This window comes from Cydia amplana, chromosome 4, assembly GCF_948474715.1.
Source record: "Cydia amplana chromosome 4, ilCydAmpl1.1, whole genome shotgun sequence".
Lineage (NCBI taxonomy): Eukaryota > Metazoa > Arthropoda > Insecta > Lepidoptera > Tortricidae > Cydia > Cydia amplana.
In genome coordinates, this window is record NC_086072.1 from 18,822,136 (window position 1) to 18,842,909 (window position 20,774).

Consider the following 20,774-nt stretch of genomic DNA (forward strand, 5'->3'; position numbering starts at 1 on the left):
CAGTCCTCGCACTGGGTTCGTCCAGCGTCTACAGCTCGTCCTTCTCAAGGTCAACGTCGGAGAGGTCGATATCTTCTTCTGGGGGCAGCTCACCGTCCTTGCCGTCCCAAGGGTCGCCCGACACGATCTTGGGCATCTCGGCGCCTCGCACGGGCGCAGTCTGACCGCGGCCGAATGACAGGTCTCTGTAATGGGAGATGCACTTTTATAGTTGTATCTGTTTAGGCGTATTTACCCTAGGGCTAAAAGGAGCCATGGGCAGAGCGGCACCAAATCTTAAAATACGCAACCATCTATGTATTCTGCTTGGTACAATTTCGTGGTTCGAATTTTACAGGTAAACGAGATGGCGCTGTACAGCTCCATCAGCATCATCAGCTGCGTGAGCAGCTGTATGTATAGCATCGTTCACAGACGTTTCTGCTTATTAAAAATTAAAATTAGTTTGGGTAGCACATTGTAACTGGTGAATTTTCAATATAACTTGGAACTCCGGTAGCCGTTTAAGAAGTATAACACTCTTACGGTAGATGTCGCTAGGGTCCCCTTGACCCATAATATGGTGGAAAGATTTGCTGGCTATGGATGAGGTCTTGGTGGCTCAGATGGCAAAGCGCTGGAATATCGATCCAGAGGCCGTGAGTTCAAGTCTCACCCAAGACAGTAATTTTTCCTTTTTTAAATTTATTCTAAGCTCCATACATTTTGCGGTAACTCTGATTGTCAAAAGTTGACAATCAGATTGCCATCTGTTTTGGATGTCAAAATACGACACGTTTTTCCTTAGACTTTACCTCTCTATTACAATTTACAATCAAAAATTACATTAAAATCAACTATAGGTACCTACTCTTAAAACTAAACACTACTACTAAATATTAATCTAAACTAACAAGTAACCTACCCACCAAACTCGCCCCGCGCCCCTCCAGACGCAAAGGAGCCCATCACGCTCGCCGCGTTGCCACGCTGAACCGCGATGGACAACCTTTGCATGAGGAACGACCCGGAACGAGGATCATGACCAATTTACAATCAATTATCTTTGGTAGATGTTAGCGATTTTCAAAATTGAATTCGAAGTTACTCCAAAGCACCTTACATCTCAGTATAGTATTGTAAATAAATAAATAAATATTAGGGGATATCTTACACAGATCAACCTAGCCCCAAACTAAGCAAAGCTTGTACTATGGGTGCTAGGCGACGATATACATACTTATATAGATAAATACATACTTATATACATAGGAAACACCCATGACTCAGGAACAAATATTTGTGTTCGTCACACAAATAAATGCCCTTACCGGGATTCGAACCCAGGACCATCGGCTTCACTACCCACTATAGTTCGTTTTTTTTGCATTAGAAAGAACTTGAAAGAAGGTAAGCGATTTTGACATGTCTTTTAATTGAAAAACACTTTTTAAAAATCAATAACTATTACTTATGAAAGCAGAAGATTATAATAGTAGTTTATGCAACAGTGATATAATAAGGGTTCTTAAAATTCAAGGGTCGAAGTTACAAAACGAGACGTAGTCGAGTTTTGTAAAAAAAGACCCGAGAATTTTAAGAACCAATTATGAGCTGTTGCATACATTACTTTTTCTATGACAGCTGCAGCAAAAAAAAAAAAAAAAAAAAAAAAGAGAGATTATTAAAAAAAAGTTATTTTTTAAAAAAAATTGAGTTATTATTTAAAAAAAAAGAGTTATTATTTAAAAAAAAAAAGAGTTATTATTGTAAATGAAAACATACCTCTTTCAATCAAGATGATCGGAACTTGTATCTTTAAAAAAAATAAAGCAGTTGTATTATACTCATAAGATGACTGCTAGCAGTCATCTTATGAGCCTATAGACAAAGCATTCAAATGACATTGCTTTAGATATCACTGTCAGTCATTTAATTGACACATTTAAGTGCTGGAGTAGAAAAAAGATCGTATTAGATTCATAATTGTTACATATTTACCGTAACTTTTTTTAAAAATGTGTTTTTCAGTTAAAAGACACATCAAGATTGTTTACCAAATTTCTAATGCTAAAAAAAACGAAGTATAGGCCGGACCGGTCGTCAAAAGTGTGTAAGTGTAACTCGAATGGAAACCTAACCGAAAGTTGAAAGGTTTGCGTGAGCAACAAGAGCGTATCTCCCTTCCACTGCTCCGGCTTCAGTCATTTAGAGGCAGTTTTCGCTATGCTGCGTCTAAATGCTGGAACAATTTGCCGCCACCAGTAGCTAACAGTAAGTCCCTGGCGGTTTTCAAACTACGTTGCAAGGCTTATTTACTGGACCTCCAAAAGGAATTAACGTACACTTTTGGTTGAGTGACCTTTAGATATTTAATTTTAATTAAGTTAGCACTTTTTTATCCACTGCGCATTGTTCGGTTTTGCTATCCTGTCCTATGTGTAATAGTGTAAATGTTTCTACTGTCCTTAGCTAGACATAAATACGGCGGTGGCAGAATAACAGCGTCCGTTGCTGGAAGTCTTTAGGGCCGCTGTGCCCCGTAGTCTTTGGGCACAGACATTAGCTGAGCCACCTTCCATTTCAATTAGTTTGTAAGCATAATTGTGTACTTTTATTATGTACCTATGTTCAAACTCTTTGAATAAACGTCTTTTATTATTATTATTCTCTTTATTTATTTTTGGTCTTAAGTTAGGTTATTTTATAATATGGATATAAAAATAAAATTCAAAAACACTTACAAAAACAATACAAAATACTTATAAACATATTATAAAAAACCTAACCTAGGGTGCCGCCAGCAGCGGGGCAAGGCCCAAGCTGCCGGTGGTCAGGGCCGCAGAGAGAGGAACCGGCGGACTATCCGCGCCGTGTCCAAGATCACCGCCTTCTGCATCTGACCCTTGATCCAACCACCTAGCGAGAGTCTCTCAAGATGTTGGTCGAGACTCTTCGCTATTAGACCGTTCACTGAAACGACTATCGGGACAATGATCGTCGAATCAACATCCCACATGGCGGTTATCTCGTGAGCCAAGTCTAGGTACTTGCTGGACTTGTCCTTCTCGGCTTTCACGAGATTCTCATCATGGGGGATGGTGATGTCAACGAGCACGGCCCGGCGTTGCGATCGATCTATTATTATTATTATTATTTAAGTGTTACCTGAGGAACTCGTTGATGCCTGTCTCGGAGAAGGATCCCCGGAGGGTGGAGAACTTGAGTTTCTTGGCGTTGACGACCGCCATGGCGGGGTAGCCGAACCCGCCCAGCTCCAGCGCTTCCTCCAGAGCGGTCTGCGCCCCGGCCTCAGACCACACCCAGCTGGAATGCCCTTACCGGGATTCGAACCCATGACCATCGGCTTCAGAGGCAGGGCCACTACCCACTAGGCCGGACCGGTCGTCAAAAGTGTGTAAGTGTTACCTGAGGAACTCGTTGATGCCTGTCTCGGAGAAGGATCCCCGCAGGGTGGAGAACTTGAGTTTCTTGGCGTTGACGACCGCCATGGCGGGGTAGCCGAACCCGCCCAGCTCCAGCGCTTCCTCCAGAGCGGTCTGCGCCCCGGCCTCTGACCACACCCAGCTGGAATGCAACACAAGATGTTTCGTTAAATAAACAGGTTAATACATTTTAATTTAATTCTTATAAGACAGTAATTTTTCCACTTTAAAATTTATATAATAAATTTTAATTTTCTGGTAGTAAAAAAGGGCTATATTTAGCAGTGGGTGGATACTGTATGAATAGATAAGTAATTTCCCGGTTTTTGTACTAAAGAAGGCATGTAGCACAATTTTTTTTTTAATTATTTCTTAATGAGCGATGATTTTGGGTGTTTGACTGAAAATGTAATTTAACCATATTTTTAATTGACATTTCACTCTTTAATTAAAATGCAATGTAAGTATTGTAAGGTAAGAGTCCTTTTTGCGGGCCGTATTGACCTCCCACATCCGGCCCGCAAGCCGTAGTTTGGAAACCCTGTTGAAATAAATCGACTCTCTGCCACGTCTCTCTTAATTTTTGCAGTATGGCGAGTTAGCCCTGCACTTAAAAATGTAGGAAAGCTTCTACATATTCGTTTTAGTCAAAAAACAGGAATTTTAACACATTCAGTCCCGAAAGCATGCCTATCGGTTATTTTATGATTTCGTTCCCAGGCCGGACGACCCGATCGATAGTCGGGATCGTGGTACTACAGCTTTATATGACGAATTTTTTGTGGCCTGGCGCGGATGTCTTGTGTGGGTGGGTGGCAATGAATGTGTTAAACAAATAGTGATAAAAATAGTTCAACTCACCCCCACATCTTGCTCTTATATTTGTCGCCCAGTTTCTTGAGAATGGCCAGGTAGTCGTGGCGGCACGCCGCGTTGCAGTCGAGAATGTGCGGCAGCACTGAGACTACGCACAGCGGCTTCTCGGAGCACGCCTTCATCGTCTCTGAGGACACGATCTAGAAATAATATGGTACATTCATTATTAGGTGTTAGACAATCCAACCTCTAGACATAGCCATAGAGAAAAAAATACATAGAGTGCTCACTCCATACATCAGTTCAGACTATTAATTTCAGTGTCTACATCTAGCATCGAGTAGCGGAACTATCAGTACTGCTACTTGACAATAGATGTAGCACCGACCGGAAAGTCTTATCTCAACAGCATAAGACTTTCCGGTCGGTGGCTACATCTATTGTCAAGTAGCAGTACTGATAGTTCCGCTACTCGATGCTAGATGCTAATAGTCTTTTTGGTACTAAAACTGATGTATGGAGTGAGCACTCTATGTATTTTTTTCTCTATGACATAGCATAGTCGCGCTACCCCCTCTGCCACACATACGGTAGCGTTACTCCATCTTCGAGTCAATCCCGTGCCGTGATTGGTCCGTGTCTTTGAACGGACCAATCACGGCACGGGATTCGCTCACCTCGTCCCCCCGCACCCCCGTATTTTTGGCAGCATCGGTTTCATGAAAGAATTGGCCTAAGCTCAGTGTAGAGGTTGGATTGTCAGTGGTTAAAGCCTTCGGGTCAGTCAGATGCATGAATCTAGTATTAAACTGGATTGGGCATGAGTGATAACTGGGGATAACTGACAGAACGGAATAGACTTATGTATCTTTCAGTAGGAGTAGCAGCGAAAGCGCTATTATTGTTTGTCCTTGTCACAGTCTCACTTTTTTTTTTATTCCCCACCGTAATTAGTATGGATGATGATGCATTGCGTATGTTTTGTCCCCCACAGAGGCACGCGTAGACCACTTCTATAGGATGCTACCACTGCCATAGAGAAAAAAATACATAGAGTGCTCACTCCATACATCAGTTTTAGTACCATAAAGACTATTAGCATCGAGTAGCGGAACTATCAGTACTACTACTTGACAATAGATGTAGCACCGACCGGAAAGTCTTATGCTGTTGAGATAAGACTTTCCGGTCGGTGCTACATCTATTGTCAAGTAGCAGTACTGATAGTTCCGCTACTCGATGCTAGATGTAGACATTGAAATTAATAGTCTGAACTGATGTATGGAGTGAGCACTCTTGTCTTACTATATTTCTCTATGCCACTGCTACCTTCTATGGTCAGATGTGATATCGGGTCAGCAATGCAAATCCAAATTGTACTTTTTATTTAAATTTAAACTTTAAGGCAGTGTCGTGTACTGGCTGAATTTTGGATCTCTGAGACTTTAGGGCTGGGGTCACCAATTGGTTTCTTTAGGGGTCCGGTTTTTAAAATAATATATTATAAGATTTAATGTTTTAAAAAGATGTGTCCCGCCGAATTTTTCGACGGTCCCATATTGGGATGGCCTCCTCCAATTTAGGAGGGATTTAAATCTTCTCGGGTCAGAGGTGTAGGGTTAGAGCCGGCGTAGCTTTATTTGACGTTTATAAGCGCATTGTAATATGCCGAATTCAAAAATAAACTATTTTTATATTTAATAGTATACCTATTGCGAGTTAACCTTCTCGACGCCGTGTCAAACACAAAAGCTGTCACACTGACGCCACGTCACCGAAGTGTCAAAACTGAAATTGAACTTTATGCATATGCACGTAGGTCTATGTTGCTCTGTGATATGTGACCGATTAATCGGTCTTTGGCGTTGAACCTACGGTGCGGATATATCGGTCATTCGCGTCCAAAAGGTTAAAGCAACACCAATGACAACGGTCAAACAACGATCTCGCGCCCCTGGGCAAGACAGGAGTCTTTTTTCCGCGTGCTTTGGCCCGCGGGCCGTAGTTTGTAGACCCCTGATCTATAGTAATAATTATCATGTTGTTTCCTCAGTTAAACCAGAGTTCAAATCACATTGGATTTTACACACGCCACCTTTACACATGGCCCTGATAAGTTTTACGACGTTTCACAAGCTAAACAAATCGCTCTTGTAACAATTTCAAACTTCAGTTGCATACGGGTCGTAATATTGGCGTGTGCAGTAAACATTTTAAAACATTTGCAATTTTCTAAGCCATAGAAGTAGATCTAACGTGGGTAGTCAACAGTGTCGCTCACTTTGCTAAGCTCAGTTATCCCACTATAGAGGGCGCCACATTTAAAAGTCTCAAATAAAATAATAATATGATGTTTTCATGAACATTGTGGTAGTCTCCGGATCCCTGGGAATCCATGAGCCTATTTTAAGGACTCCGATAAAAAAACAGCAACAGGCAAGCGGCAAGTCTTGTTAAAGTAATAATGTAAGAACAGTTGTTCAGTAATTATTAACACCTACTTGACTTTTGTAACTGGGAACATAATGGTAAGCTAAACTCTAATATTTGATATTTGTCAGTTCCTGTAGTACAGTAAACTGCAGAGATAACTGACCTCTTGCAAACAAGTTTCTATGCAGGGGGTCAGTCATCTCTGCAACTTACTGCACTACCTGGAGTGAGAACATTTTCTGCAAGTTTCTCAAGAGGTGATGATGTCACTGTTGGTGCGGCCACCGTTGCACCACAGACACACTACTTGCTAAGAACATCTTGGTAAGCTAAGCCCGGACTTCCAATCTTCCCGATTACCTGGAAGATTGGAAGTCTAGGGGAGGCCTTTGCCCAGCGGTGGGACACTTTACAGGCTTGTTAAAAAAATCCTGACTTAAACCTGACTTGTACCTGTAGTACTTCAGGGGCGGGGACATTCTCAGCTAGCTTCTCAAGAGCCCAGGTGACGATGTCGCTGCTGGTGCGGCCACCGTTGTAGTCCTCCACAGAGTCGCTGGTTTTCTTGCCCGAGGGGAGCATCTTGATGGTGGGGTAGCCCTGGACTTGGCCACGGCCTAGTTTACAAACTGTTTGACATTTTGAATACCTGTAGGACTTCAGGAGCGGGGACATTCTCAGCTAGCTTCTCAAGAGCCCAGGTGACGATGTCGCTGCTGGTGCGGCCACCGTTGTAGTCCTCCACGGAGTCGCTAGTCTTCTTGCCCGAGGGGAGCATCTTGATGGTGGGGTAGCCCTGGACTTGGCCACGGCCTAGTTTACAAACTGTTTGACATTTTGAATACCTGTAGTACTTCAGGGGCGGGTACATTCTCAGCTAACTTCTCAAGAGCCCAGGTGACGATGTCGCTGCTGGTGCGGCCACCGTTGTAGTCCTCTACGGAGTCGCTGGTCTTTTTGCCCGAGGGAAACATTTTGATGGTGGGGTAGCCCTGGACCTGGTAGCGGCCCGCCATGGACTGGTGAACGGTAGCGTCGAGCGCGCCGAGTTTCACCTGGAAATGTGAATAGTTGGTTAGTTTTAGTTTACATATTTCAGTATGTAAACTGGTACATAACCAGCCCTAGTAGCACGGTCGCATTTTTATCGTTTATCACCATGCCTGTCACGTTCTAACAAGTATGTAAGTGCGAAAGTGACGGGCATAGTGATAGCCGATAAAAATGGAACCGTGCTGAGCCCGCAGATTATATTGTCACATCATACTATCAGTTTAATATCTGGGTTGAAAAAAACTGCAAGCTGGTGGTGATAGCTAATAATACAAACTTATTCAAATCTAGTACAAGCAGCAGAAGTTGCTAAGCGGGCGAGGTGTTCAAAATTACCTTGACACGCTCTTATTTTCTTAATAATAAAGTCGCGTCAAGATCATTATGAACACCTCGCCCACTTAGTAACTTCTGCTGCTGACTGTACATAGCAGCAAGTAGGTATAATTTTGATAAGACTTCCCCAATATTATATTGTTAAATAAATAAAGGCAAAAGAAGGGTACAGTCACCTGCAATACTCGTAATAATTATGTTACTCTTCGAAGGCCGCAAAAATATGTGACACGCTCTTATGGCTCTACAAATAATATGTATCGTGTCAGATATTTTTGCGGCAGACATTGGAATAGAAATGAAAGATTCCAAGGAATGAGATTGAGACTGCTTACTGCTTGTAATTGGGAAATATGACGCCATTATCGACCACTCTTGTTTAACAAAGTGAGGACGTCTCGAGTTACATTTCCCATAATAGAGACAGCCGGCATTGTCGGCATTCGAGTTTCTTCAGAGCTGTAAACGGACATCTTTTCTGAATTTTAAATATTGAAATACGTTTTTTTAAATGGTCCTGTAGGTCATCCTAAGTATCGGTGGTCAAATAGAGTGGAGGCAGCAGTGAAAGCTGGCGTGAACCCGCGCAGGACCGGGTAAAAGTTACCTAAAAGTTCGAGGTTCTTGCAGTGGCCGCACCAGTGGCCTATTTTATAAAGCTACAAGTTACAATTTGAAGTCTCGTTCTAACACATAGGGTTAGAAAGAGACTTCCGCATTGAATTGTAACTTGTAGCTTTATAAAATAGGCAGCAGCTTGAACTTTCTGTCTGTGAGCGAGACAGCGACATGCACGCACATAGCGTCCTACTCACACAGTAAGTTAAGAAGGTTCGTTATCTTGCCCTTGAGCTCCGTGGCGGCCTTAGCCCAGTGTGGTTCCAGGTTCTTGCAGTGGCTTGCTGTCCAGCACCAGCTCCTTGAACTTTCTGTCTGTGCGAGAGACAGCGCCATGCACGTATATAGCGTCCTACTCGCACAGTAAGTTAAGACGGTTCATTACCTCGCCCTTGAGATCCGTGGCGGCCTTAGCCCAGCGTGGTTCCAGGTTCTTGCAGTGGCTTGCTGTCCAGCACCAGCTCCTTGAAGTTTCTGTCTGCGAGAGAGACAGCGATATGCACGTATATAGCGTCCTACTCGCACAGTAAGTTAAGAGGGTTCGTTACCTTGCCCTTGAGCTCCGTGGCGGCCTTAGCCCAGTGTGGTTCCAGGTTCTTGCAGTGGCCGCACCAGGGCGCGTAGAACTCCACCAGCCACAGGTCCTCGCTGTCCAGCACCAGCTCCTTGAACCTGTCTGTGAGCGAGACAGCGACATGCACGTATATAGCGTCCTACTCGCACAGTAAGTTAAGACGGTTCGTTACCTTGCCCTTGAGCTCCGTGGCGGCCTTAGCCCAGCGTGGTTCCAGGTTCTTGCAGTGGCTTGCTGTCCAGCACCAGCTCCTTGAACCTGTCTGTGAGCGAGACAGCGACATGCACGTATATAGCGTCCTACTCGCACAGTAAGTTAAGACGGTTTGTTACCTTGCCCTTGAGCTCCGTGGCGGCCTTAGCCCAGCGTGGTTCAAGGTTCTTGCAGTGGCTTGTGGTCCAGCACCAGCTCCTTGAAGTTTCTCTCTGCGAGAGAGACAGCGACATGCACGTATATAGCGTCCTACTCGCACAGTAAGTTAAGACAGTTCGTTACCTTGCCCTTGAGCTCCGTGGCGGCCTTAGCCCAGTGTGGTTCCAGGTTCTTGCAGTGGCCGCACCAGGGCGCGTAGAACTCCACCAGCCACAGGTCCTCGCTGTCCAGCACCAGCTCCTTGAAGTTGCTGTCCGTGAGCGTGATAACGTCAGACTGAAACAAGAGATAAAAGTTAGAGAGAGAGGAAACATTCTTGGTTTAGATCAGGGCTTCTCAAAGTGGGATACTCGAATTCCTAACAGTATAAGGCCCAAAATACACTTGTAAGTTTTACTTCCGTAAGTACACAGCTACTACAGAATGAGAAATGAATATCGTTATCTCATTCTAACAAAGAGCTTTGTCCCTATCTACGTAAGTAAAACTTACAAGTGTACCTATATCGGCCCTAAGAATTCACCAGTCGACATATTTTCATAATATCTGTTCAGTATCAATTGGGTAATTTTTTTCAGGTACAGTCAGCAGACACATCAAATAAATAACGGTATATTAAAAAAACTACGACTGTACAACTGTATTTTGAAGAGAATATGAGGAGTTTTAGTTTCATAATATTAATATTATCCGTATAGTCACAATGTATTGTTTTTTACTAATAAATGCATACGCTAGTCCGTTACTAATAAAAATAAATAAAAAAACATTACCCCAATTATTATATCCCTATCCTATTAGAAGTTATTGGCAGCAGAAGTTACTATTCGGTCAAGGTGTTCAAAATGACGAGGGGCGTTCAAAATATTCTCGGTATTGATATCTTACGACCTCTTCTAAAATTTCTTTCGTTACTGGCCGCTAAGGTTTATTCATTGACATTTAAAAAAAGTATAATTCGAACCGAGATAGTCTTTTGTTTTTCTGCAATTGCTGAACAAACATGAACATCATGTGCGAATTGACAATGTTAACTAAATTAGAACATCGATGCGTGATAAAATTCTTGACAAAACAGGGTAAAAATAAAAAAACCATAAAAGAGGAAATGGATTGTGTTTACCGTGAGTCTGCTCCTTCTTTATCTACCATTCAAAAGTGGTCAAGCGAGTTTAAACGCGGAAGGGAGAGTATTGAAGATGACCCTAGACCTGGCCGGCCTGTAGTAGCTACTTCACAAGAAAATATTGATAAAGTGGAAAAACTTATATTGGAAGATGGTCGAGTGAAGGTAAAATCTATAGCACAAGTAACCAATCTCTCTATTGGTACCGTACATAATATTATACATGACCATCTTAATATGTCAAAAGTAAGTGCAAGATGGGTTCCGCGAATGCTGACTCGGCTTCAAAAAGACATGCGTGTAGCTTGTTGTTCCGATTTTATTGACCTGTGCGGTGAAAATCCTGATGAGGTGCTGCAAAGAATAGTTACTGGAGATGAAACCTGGGTTCATCATTATGACCCAGAGAGTAAACAAGAGTCCATGCAGTGGCACATTAAGGTTTCAGCTCATCCCAAGAAGTTCAAGGTCATCCCTTCAGCTGGCAAGGTCATGGCCACGATATTTTGGGATTGTGAAGGAGTATTACTAATCGATTATAAAGAAAAAGGTGTAAATATCACAGGACAGTACTACGCTAACATTCTACGTCAATTAAAGGATGTAATTAGAGAAAAGAGGCGAGGAAAGTTAACCAAAGGTATGGTATGGTAGGCTGCTTCTGCATGACAACGCCCCCGTCCATACTGCTCATATTGCCAAGGCAGCTATTGTTGAATGTGGGTTTAAAACTGTTACTCACCCACCGTATAGTCCGGACTTAGCCCCCAGCGACTTCTTTTTGCTCCCCGATCTTAAAAAGGATCTGCGTGGAAATAAATTTTCTGACGATGAAGCATTGAAGGCGGCAGTGGAGGAGCATTTTTACACGAAAGATAAAAAATATTTTTACGAGGGATTAAAAAAAAAATTGATCGATCTTTTAAGTGTATGAACATAGGGGGGGAGTATATTGAAAAATAAAAATATCAAACTTTTCGTACTTGTTTGTTTTCATTCTCATACCGAGAATATTTTGAACACCCCTCGTAGTTCATTTCGTTCAACACAATTTTGTCGTTTAAAAAAAAATAAGACCATGTGTAGGTCATTCTGAACACCAACTTAGCTACTTCTGCTGTTGACTGTACTTAAAGCAACATAACCGACAAAGCGTCTACATCTTTCCATCCATCCGACTCTTGGTAAAAGGTGATCAGAGTTAACTTTCCATAAGTATGAAACAGAGTCATAGTCATACCGAGGTTCTTGCCGACCCATATTGGGATACCCTCCTCCGATTGAGGGGGGATTTAAATCTTCTCGAGGCAGAGGTGTGTAGGTTTAGAGCTGGTGTAGATTTATATGAAGTTCATAATCGCATTGTAAGATGCCTACTTGAATAATAATAATAATATAGGCAATATTTGTTAATGTTAATGACCTTTATTAGAACAGATAAAAAGCTCTCAAATCGCTGAGTTGGCCATCTGCCTAATCCATGTAAGGATTGTATCAGCTCAGCTTACGTGTTATTGAGCTATGGCGTCTAAAAGTGAGAGCGTCCGTGGGCGTAAGAGTAGACATCGTGGGCGATATCGGATAAATATGTGGGCCAATACGTGGATAGCTAGCTTCCATTGAGGTAAAATAAGATTCTAGAATATAGTTTGTAAACTGTATCTACTGTGCTACGCATTCTTACATTATTATATTTATTATGAACTGACTGAATGAAGAATCTCTCTTATAACGGCGGTCGATATATTTCTAACAACTTTTATGTAAATAATTATGGTAAATATGATGTTGAATAAATGTATGTATTTAATATTTTTCAAATCCCTCGTTTTTCATATTAGTTGTAATGTAAATCACTATGTTAGTTGGAGATATATATATGTCTGAATGATAATTTTTACTAAATGCATGTTTGAAAGTTGAACGGACCGGGAAACGAACCAAGTACCATTGACATATAGGGCACTGGGCACGTAAAGATTTATACCAAGGAGTCGATCAGTTGGCAACAGTATCGACACGACTGTTGATTGTAGAAATATCTTCGATTTCGACTAGTTTTTACTTTCAATTGAAACAGTAAATTTATGTCACGGTATGCCCATATTTAATAAAAACGTAATCGTTACGAAAACAATCCGAAAAATGTCCCTATTAATATAATAGCCGCTTATCTGCCGGTTAATTTATAAAAACAAGATAAGATAAATGTCATCGCTCCACCACACTGGCACACTATCTAGGAGTCAACGGAAGCTATGTTTAAAATTGTTCTTGAACATTATGTAGCTCTAAGGGCTCATTTAGACGATGCGAGTTTCATTACATTGCGGGTTTTGATCGGTCGATTGAATTGGACGTAACCAACAGTCCGCGATGTAACTAAAATCGCATGCGAGTTCGCGCGCCGTCTAATCAGCCCTAAATCTCCATTAGGTATTATTAGCTAGAACGCACTTATTTGATCATCAAAATACATGATGAAGCTTGCAATTTTCCTATACTTTCCATAAAAATGCCACGTAACTGAAGAATTACTGTTATAAATACCTATTTAAGTATGTCTTGGAAATGCTATATTATTATGAAACTGAGTAATAAAATTTTTAAAAACAATTTTTACCTATTTTATTTCCATTTCCCTACTCATTGAATTACAGTTCAAAAAGGAAAACCGTGGGTTGGTGGCCTGAGTTCAATATGTATAAAATATTTATTATGTGAAGTTTTGGCTATTTTTTATTATATGAAAATATGGGGGCAATTGGGATTGGCACTTTCACTACATCATATTTTCGCTTCCTCTGACGCCGTGTTTGAACTGTAGCTAAGGTTTAATTTACCCAGTTTATCTTTTGTTTGTGCAGAATTTTCTTTGTTGAAATAGTTTTGGTTCTCTGCTTCAAATGCTTGACTAGTTTTCTGTTCCCGACTTCTCTCCGTAAACCTACTGTTTTCCGATGATTAGGCACATTCAGTCTCTTGACGTTCTTAAAACTGTTTCTTGAAATACGTGGTTGCCGCTCATTGGCCGAATCAAAGTTAGTAAAAAGACGTAGGTTGTCCAACTTCAACTTTTTAACGGGACCTGGTACTTGATTGTTTGATTTACGAACTATATTTTTACGAGACTGTTGTAGTTTCTTTGAGGCATTTTGTATTTGGTCATCTGCACGGAATAGTTGTTCATGTAGCTTGTCCATATTAAGCTTATTATGAATAACAGCTTGTGGTGTGGAAGGTTGGTTAAGCAATTTCTTAACTGGAGGTGAATGGAATGATAAAAGTGGCTTCTGAACTCGAGGTTTCAACTTGGTATTTGCTTGCTGCTTGGAAGATTTATTTTTCGATTTTCGCACTGGTGGTTGTTTCGGTGGTTTCGGTACTTGAGTTTTGCGGAACGATAAAAGTGGCCTTTGAACTACAGGTTTGTGATTCTTAGGTTGTGTTACGTTATGTTCCTTGAGTTTTGCAATAGTGCGCTGTATCTTTTTCCATGGAATATTGTGCCCATAAAGTTGACGCTAGTGTGATTGAGGAATAGTATTAGGAATAAAACAAATGTGTATTTTGAGTTTTGAGACTATTTTAAAACTATGTGCAGTGAAACTAAGCTGTGTTGTAAATAAATTATTTCTTAATAGAAAAATAAAATGACAAGTAAAATAGTAGTATCTTGGCATCAAACCATTAAGAATGGTTTCATTTATTTAAACCAAGTAGATTGTGATGCCAATATCATTATCAAATCACTAGCTAGATTACATTTTAAATAGACATTTAAGCACAAACCATTTTTAAAATTGCATACATTTAGGCTCGCATATCGCCGCTATACTTACTCGACCTCGTATCTGCAACACTCATTTGATGAAAAAAACACCCGTATTCCGAATGAAAGAAAAGCAACATTTACATCAAATGATTGTTGCAGATATGAGGTTGAGTAAGTATAGCGACGATATGAAGACAATCCTAGGTTTACCTAACACAACATATCTAGGACTTGTGAAAGGGCTTCATTAGAAATACCCGCCCTACCTATTGAATTTCTCAACATCATTGACCGTACCTTATCTCCGGAGCCTCCCGACTTCTTGCCCAAATTGTCATACGCTCGTTCCTTAGCCGCCTTGATACCCGCATCAACGAATGCATCGGCAGTCCTCTGGCCCTGGTATGGAGTGTGCTTGGAGCCGGTGAAGATCTTGATTGTGGGGAAACCAGTGACTCCATATTTGCTTGATAGGCTCTTGTGCTGGTCTGCATCTACTGCACCCACTTTTATGATGCCCTGAGAATAAATATTTCTTATATCAATATAAATTATTAGGATGTGAATAGGTATGTTAGGACACCTAGTCAAGCTAAGAGATTTATAATATACATATTCTATTCTATTCTATACTCGGTATGGAGCAGCTGTGACGTAAAATGGTTTTATTTAGTCACTTTTGGGAAGTTTAGCACATTCATTTACGTAGAAATGGAACATTTACGTAATAAAAGTACGGTAATTTTTTTACCTATTACTTTTTAAATGAAGCCCATCTTAGAGACTCGAATGAACTGTCATAGGGACCATCATTCGACGCGAGAGGAATAAATATGAGGAATATACAGATAGCTGACTTTTTATGTCGGTCTCTATGGGGTCTCAAGTTACGTAGATAACTTTACACGATATAAAGCTATAATACAAATAGCATTTAGTTATTATATATTATATAGCATATTGTTTTACCTTTAGTGCTTTAGCAGCTTTCTTATATTCTGGTACGAGGTTTTTACAATGTCCGCACCACGGGGCGTAAAACTCTACGATCCATACTTCTTCGGAATTTGTGACTAGACGGTCGAAATTACTGGGCGTTAGCTCCACCACATCAGAGGACGAGTCGTACAGGGCCTGAGACCCCGCCACGCAGAGCAATACCCCTGAAAATAACAGTAAAATCAGAAACACCGACTATGTTATCAAAATCTTACACACCGTGAACTCAATTTCACCCCGCATTAAGATATTATGAAAACATACCCAAGTATAATGTATGCAACATTTTCACTAATTTAACGCTACTTTAACTTATGAGCTAACGAAACACTGGCTTTGTTCTGCAATTTTTACAAGTTTGAGAGAGTCATCGGCGAGACAACGGTTGAAATAAATACACGTCAATTCTTCGCGAGTGTCAAGGCACCGGAGATCCCGGAGATTGTCAATGGATTTCGTGGTCGCGCGTGATTGGTACATATTGGTTAGGGCGCCAATAACTAAAATTTTAAAATCAATTTATAATTTGTTATTGAATCAAGGATTTTTTTTTGTTAAAATTAATAAAAATTCTAACCAGTAGCGCCTTTATGATTTTTTACTTTTTTTTGCCTTATAGCTGCTAGAAAAAGATTAATTCGCTATGCTCGTTTTAATACTTCTACAGCGCGATTTTAAAATCGCGTAGCAAAATTTAAAATCGTGGTGCGCGCTTGGCCTAATAACCACTTATATCCTGTGCCTGTATTATTTTCTCGGCTGCTGAATTAAATGTAAAAAATAAAGTTTTCTTTTACTCAAAAAGAAAATCTAGACGAAGTTTACAATGCAGGTATACTTGGTCAAGCAGATCTTGTCAGTAGAAAAAGGCGGCAAATTTGAAAAATGTAGGCGCGAAGGAATGTCGTCTCATAGAAAATTTAAATTTCGCGCCTTTTTTTACTGACAAGATTTGCTTGAGCAGTTATATGTTTGTCCCTGGACTGTCTCATTTCAAACATGGACAGAGATAATCATACTGTCTTTGTCTTACGCTAGTACTAGCACCCTAAAGAAAAGGATGAGTAGTTTTCCTGGTTCTTACTGGCTGACAAATTGGTTTGACCAACTATATTTTTTCACAATATTTTTCACGCAGTCATAAACAATGTCATTGGTTTTTATTTGTTGGCGTTGGCACAACCGATCTTTTATTAAATTTGCATGTTTTGAATAAATTTTGCGTGGAACGGAACTTTTATACGCAGTCATTTTCATGTGAAGACAATACGTTTTCTGCGTTGTTTCGAAGAGAATTTCTCAGTAATATGTGAATTAATCACTAAAATATGTTAAAATTCAGTCAACATATTGTGAAATTACAATGTTAAGGCGGTATATTCGTTTGTTATCATATAAAGGTAAATTCTTATAAATAAAGGTTATGTTTGCATTGTTTTGATCCAATTTTGATTGGGTTGAAAATGTAGGACATAGACAAAACTGTCTGTTGAGACAGTGTTGAGTCTGTTCTGTGGAGTCATTGGCAAGAAACCATGACTGACGGGCTAAAGGCGGGCAAATTAGGCGGGAAACGGGCCTAGTCTAGTACAGTACTAGTAGTAGCGTCTGGTTAAGTGAATCATCTGTTTGTTATATACTTTACAGCTCCAGTTCAAAGACGCTATTACAAAATGAGTACTGCCAATACAAAACCCTTCACGGTGTTAGTGGAAGGTAATATTGGTAGTGGCAAAACGACATTTCTGGAACATTTTCGCCAGTTTGAAGATATAACGCTTTTGACCGAGCCAGTGGAGGAATGGCGCAATCTTCGAGGATGGAACCTATTGGTAAGTAGTTTTAAGATTTCGTTATCAATAAAACTCACTAATAAAATTACGTAGGTGCAATCATCTGAGTCTGCAATACTTGACCTCGAATGTAATCTACCTAACATAAACAAATGAGGCCATGAAAAATTTACCTAAAAATACTTGAAGCATTTTTCCACATAATTGTTATTGTTTTATTTTATTTAGTCGTATGGCAGTTATGTACATTGAGGGCAATCAGAGTGTAGCCTTGAGGTTGCGAAGCCAAGCAACCAAGTCAGGTGTCACGGTGTTCAGGTCCTCAGCAGGCCCAGGGTATGAGTGGAGTGGGCAGCGTTGGAAGATATGTTTTTGTTTTGAGAATATTTTAAGAACTTTTTTAATTATTATTTCAAGGATCTGATGTACAAAGACCCCACAAAATGGGCAATGACTTTCCAAGCCTATGTGTCCCTAACCATGTTGGACATGCACCGGAGGCCTACAGCGACCCCAGTGAAGCTCATGGAGCGGTCACTGTACAGTGCAAGGTACTGCTTTGTTGAGCACATGCACAGAAGTGGCATTCTGCACCCGGCACAGTTCTCCGTGCTGGATGAGTGGTTCAGGTTTATTCATACGGAGATCCCTATTCAAGCTGATCTAATCGGTAAGTGGCTAATATTTTTGTGTAATTTTCTATAATATTATAACTTAAGGGGTAAAATTAATAATGTCTCAGATCAGATATGGCTATTCTTTGTTTGAAAGTAATTGATAAGACTATGACTATGCTCACTCTGGACAAACAACTTGGCAGTAAGAATGCATCCCTATAAAGCTCCATACTTGGTGTAGCACTTAGAATGGTCCTACTCTAATTTTACCATTAAATTTAACACATTTTTGCTTTGAAGACAAACAAAAAAAGATAGTGGTTAAGTGGTTTCAACATAAATGCTCAATATATTTTATAGAGTCTGTGCAGAAAGAGAAGAGTCGTGGAATGTATGGGGCCTAATACATTCCACGACTCTTCTCTTTCCGCACAGACTCTATTTATTATTTTTAAAGCAGGCAGGCAGAATCATCAAAAAAGTTTTCAGTTCAGTTTTCAATGTTCTTTATGATTTGTATCTTTCTATTTATCCCTAAAATTAATTTTCCAGTCTACCTCAAAACAAACCCAGTGATTGCCCACGAGAGGATAAAGCAGCGAGCTCGCTCCGAGGAGCAGTGTGTCCCGCTGTCATATCTAGAAGAGCTCCACACCCTGCATGAAGACTGGCTCGTCAACAGGACTCATGCTGAGTGCCCTGCCCCTGTAAGTGTAAACAATTTATTTCTGTATAGATTATATTTTTGGCTTTTTTCCGGAGGCAGGTAGAAATCACTGCTAGGATCGTATCATGTAGCATTTATTTTTTTAATGCGTATTTATCCTCCTGAGACCCAGAAACAGTTGTTTTTTTTAACCATTTGTTACACCTAAAAGTTCCCTTGGTCAGTTAAGAGATAATCTTTTATATGCATAGATATAGTCTGTTAACAAGTCTGTACAAGTTGAATTCAAGTGGATTGTTATCAAAATATCAATATTATGTGCAGTGTTTTTATTACCTATTGATATCTGAATCATCATGACATTGTCAATGACTCAAATAACCAGCTCTAGTGCACATATAAGCTGAAAAAAAAACACATAAAGGATAACTTGAAAGTCTTCAATTGGATAGAGAACCCTCTACAAATTTAATAAAATTTAGAACTGAATTTAAATTCGTTTGCTGATATCTGTGGAAACTTGGAAAGTGATAGTAGAGAATCAAATGTTAAGTTAAAGTGAGCATTTTTTAACCCATATTTTGTGCTTTTTAATTGATAGGTTATAATGATAATCTTATGAACAATTTAATAATTAGTTTGTGATGGCAATTTCAACAGAATTTTATTAACAATTGTATAAAACTCTTTCAGGTCCTGGTAATAGATGCAGACTTAGACTTATCTCAAATAACTGAGGAATACAAGAGATCCGAACACCAAATATTGAGGAAGGCCGTGGATGTGGTGATGCGGTCTCCGAACAAGCTCAGCCCTAAAAAACCTATCACTAGCTCGCCTATCAAGATTGTTCCACAAATTAGACTGTAACACAGACTTAACCTTGCTAAGGTTGCTTTAATTTTTATAATTTAGATTTTAATTGTGTGTTCTTGGTTTTACCTAAGTTCTTTGGTAAAAAATAGTTATATCTATTTAAGGCACTGACTCCCTGTTGCGGCTAATTTCAAATTTGAGGAAGATTCCAAAAGGTTTCTTCAATTTAAACATTCTTTATAAAATTGTGTTTGTAGATATTAAGAGCATTGCAGCATTTAAGCCTCTTTAAGCAGTTTAATAATATTCCTTGCATTGACATGAAATAGACTGCTGAAGCAGCATCATATGACATATTTCACCCACATTAGTTACCAATTAAATATTGCCTTTGTATATCTCAATTGAATAAACTTTTGAATGACCTGCCTAGTGTGACCTCCAGTTTCTAAGTATTATTACTAGACTGTAAGTAATAATATATATTTTAGTAACATTGTGACTATGTACATTGATTGTACATAATACTATTGATTTATGTGTAAGGTATAAAATTCCTTTACTTACATATTGCATTTAATATGTTCATTTAACTTTGTGAACGGCTGTAAAGATAGTACTTTATGACTGAAGCAAATGAGTATTTGCATAGAAATTTGTTTGTAGAATTGAAAAGAATCACAAAAAATAGTCTGCAAATAGCATAATTGAGTTTTGCCAAATATGCAGTTTATATTTATGTAATTTATAAACAAATAAATTTCTACTGATAATTTAATAAGCATGATTGATTTCTCCTAAACAATATGGGGCCGTGCGCGTTGGAGGGTCTGCCATCTTGTGGCCTAAATCGGAATCATGAACTATCCATTGACGCTTCACGCCAAAGTAGGTGCTGCCCTCTACAGTTCACGTACGTTTTTATGTGCATTAGGTTCGGTTCTGCCACCTTATGTTCTACATTGGAAGCTTATTATGTGCCAAGTTGCTGGTGGGGGAAATACGTGAAAATATGAACTTTCTGGGCCGACATCATTATTTTATAAATAATAATAATGTGAACCTATAAACGTCCCACTGCTGGGCACAGGCCTCCTCTCATGCGCGAGAGGGCTTGGGCTATAGTCCCCACGCTAGCCCAATGCGGATTGGGGACTTCACATACACCTTTGAATTTCATACTGCCATTATTTTATACAATTTATACTGCCAAAAATGAGCAATGTCTCACACACACCAGGGCGGTGGCGGCGCCACAGTCATGCCATGCACGGAGCGAATACAAAGGAGAAGCAGCCTGAGGGCCTACAGCCATATAATTATTATACTACTCTGGCCTACAGAGAACTATATA

At 40.0% G+C, this 20,774-nt stretch overlaps 2 protein-coding genes across 3 annotated transcripts; one reads left to right on the top strand and one right to left on the bottom strand.

Moving 5' to 3' along the window:
- Positions 1-15,957, bottom strand: LOC134647422 (protein disulfide-isomerase A6 homolog). Its single transcript, XM_063501776.1, has 8 exons — positions 15,792-15,957; positions 15,498-15,691; positions 14,826-15,047; positions 9,751-9,903; positions 7,520-7,729; positions 4,287-4,441; positions 3,409-3,567; positions 1-185 (listed from the first exon to the last, which is right to left on the bottom strand). The coding sequence occupies exons 1-8, from the start codon at positions 15,811-15,813 to the stop codon at positions 29-31; spliced, it is 1,272 nt and encodes a 423-aa protein (XP_063357846.1). The 5' UTR covers positions 15,814-15,957; the 3' UTR covers positions 1-28.
- An 827-nt stretch (positions 15,958-16,784) lies between these two features.
- On the top strand, positions 16,785-19,701 carry LOC134647402 (deoxynucleoside kinase-like). 2 transcript variants are annotated; one of them, XM_063501753.1, is made up of 5 exons: positions 16,785-16,927; positions 17,175-17,359; positions 17,738-17,990; positions 18,490-18,644; positions 19,298-19,701. In XM_063501753.1, the coding sequence occupies exons 1-5, from the start codon at positions 16,891-16,893 to the stop codon at positions 19,472-19,474; spliced, it is 807 nt and encodes a 268-aa protein (XP_063357823.1). In that variant the 5' UTR covers positions 16,785-16,890; the 3' UTR covers positions 19,475-19,701. The 2 variants fall into 2 exon arrangements, with proteins under 2 accessions (XP_063357823.1, XP_063357824.1); XM_063501754.1 differs by having other exon boundaries at positions 17,181-17,359; positions 19,298-19,699.
- Positions 19,702-20,774: the final 1,073 nt, after the last annotated feature.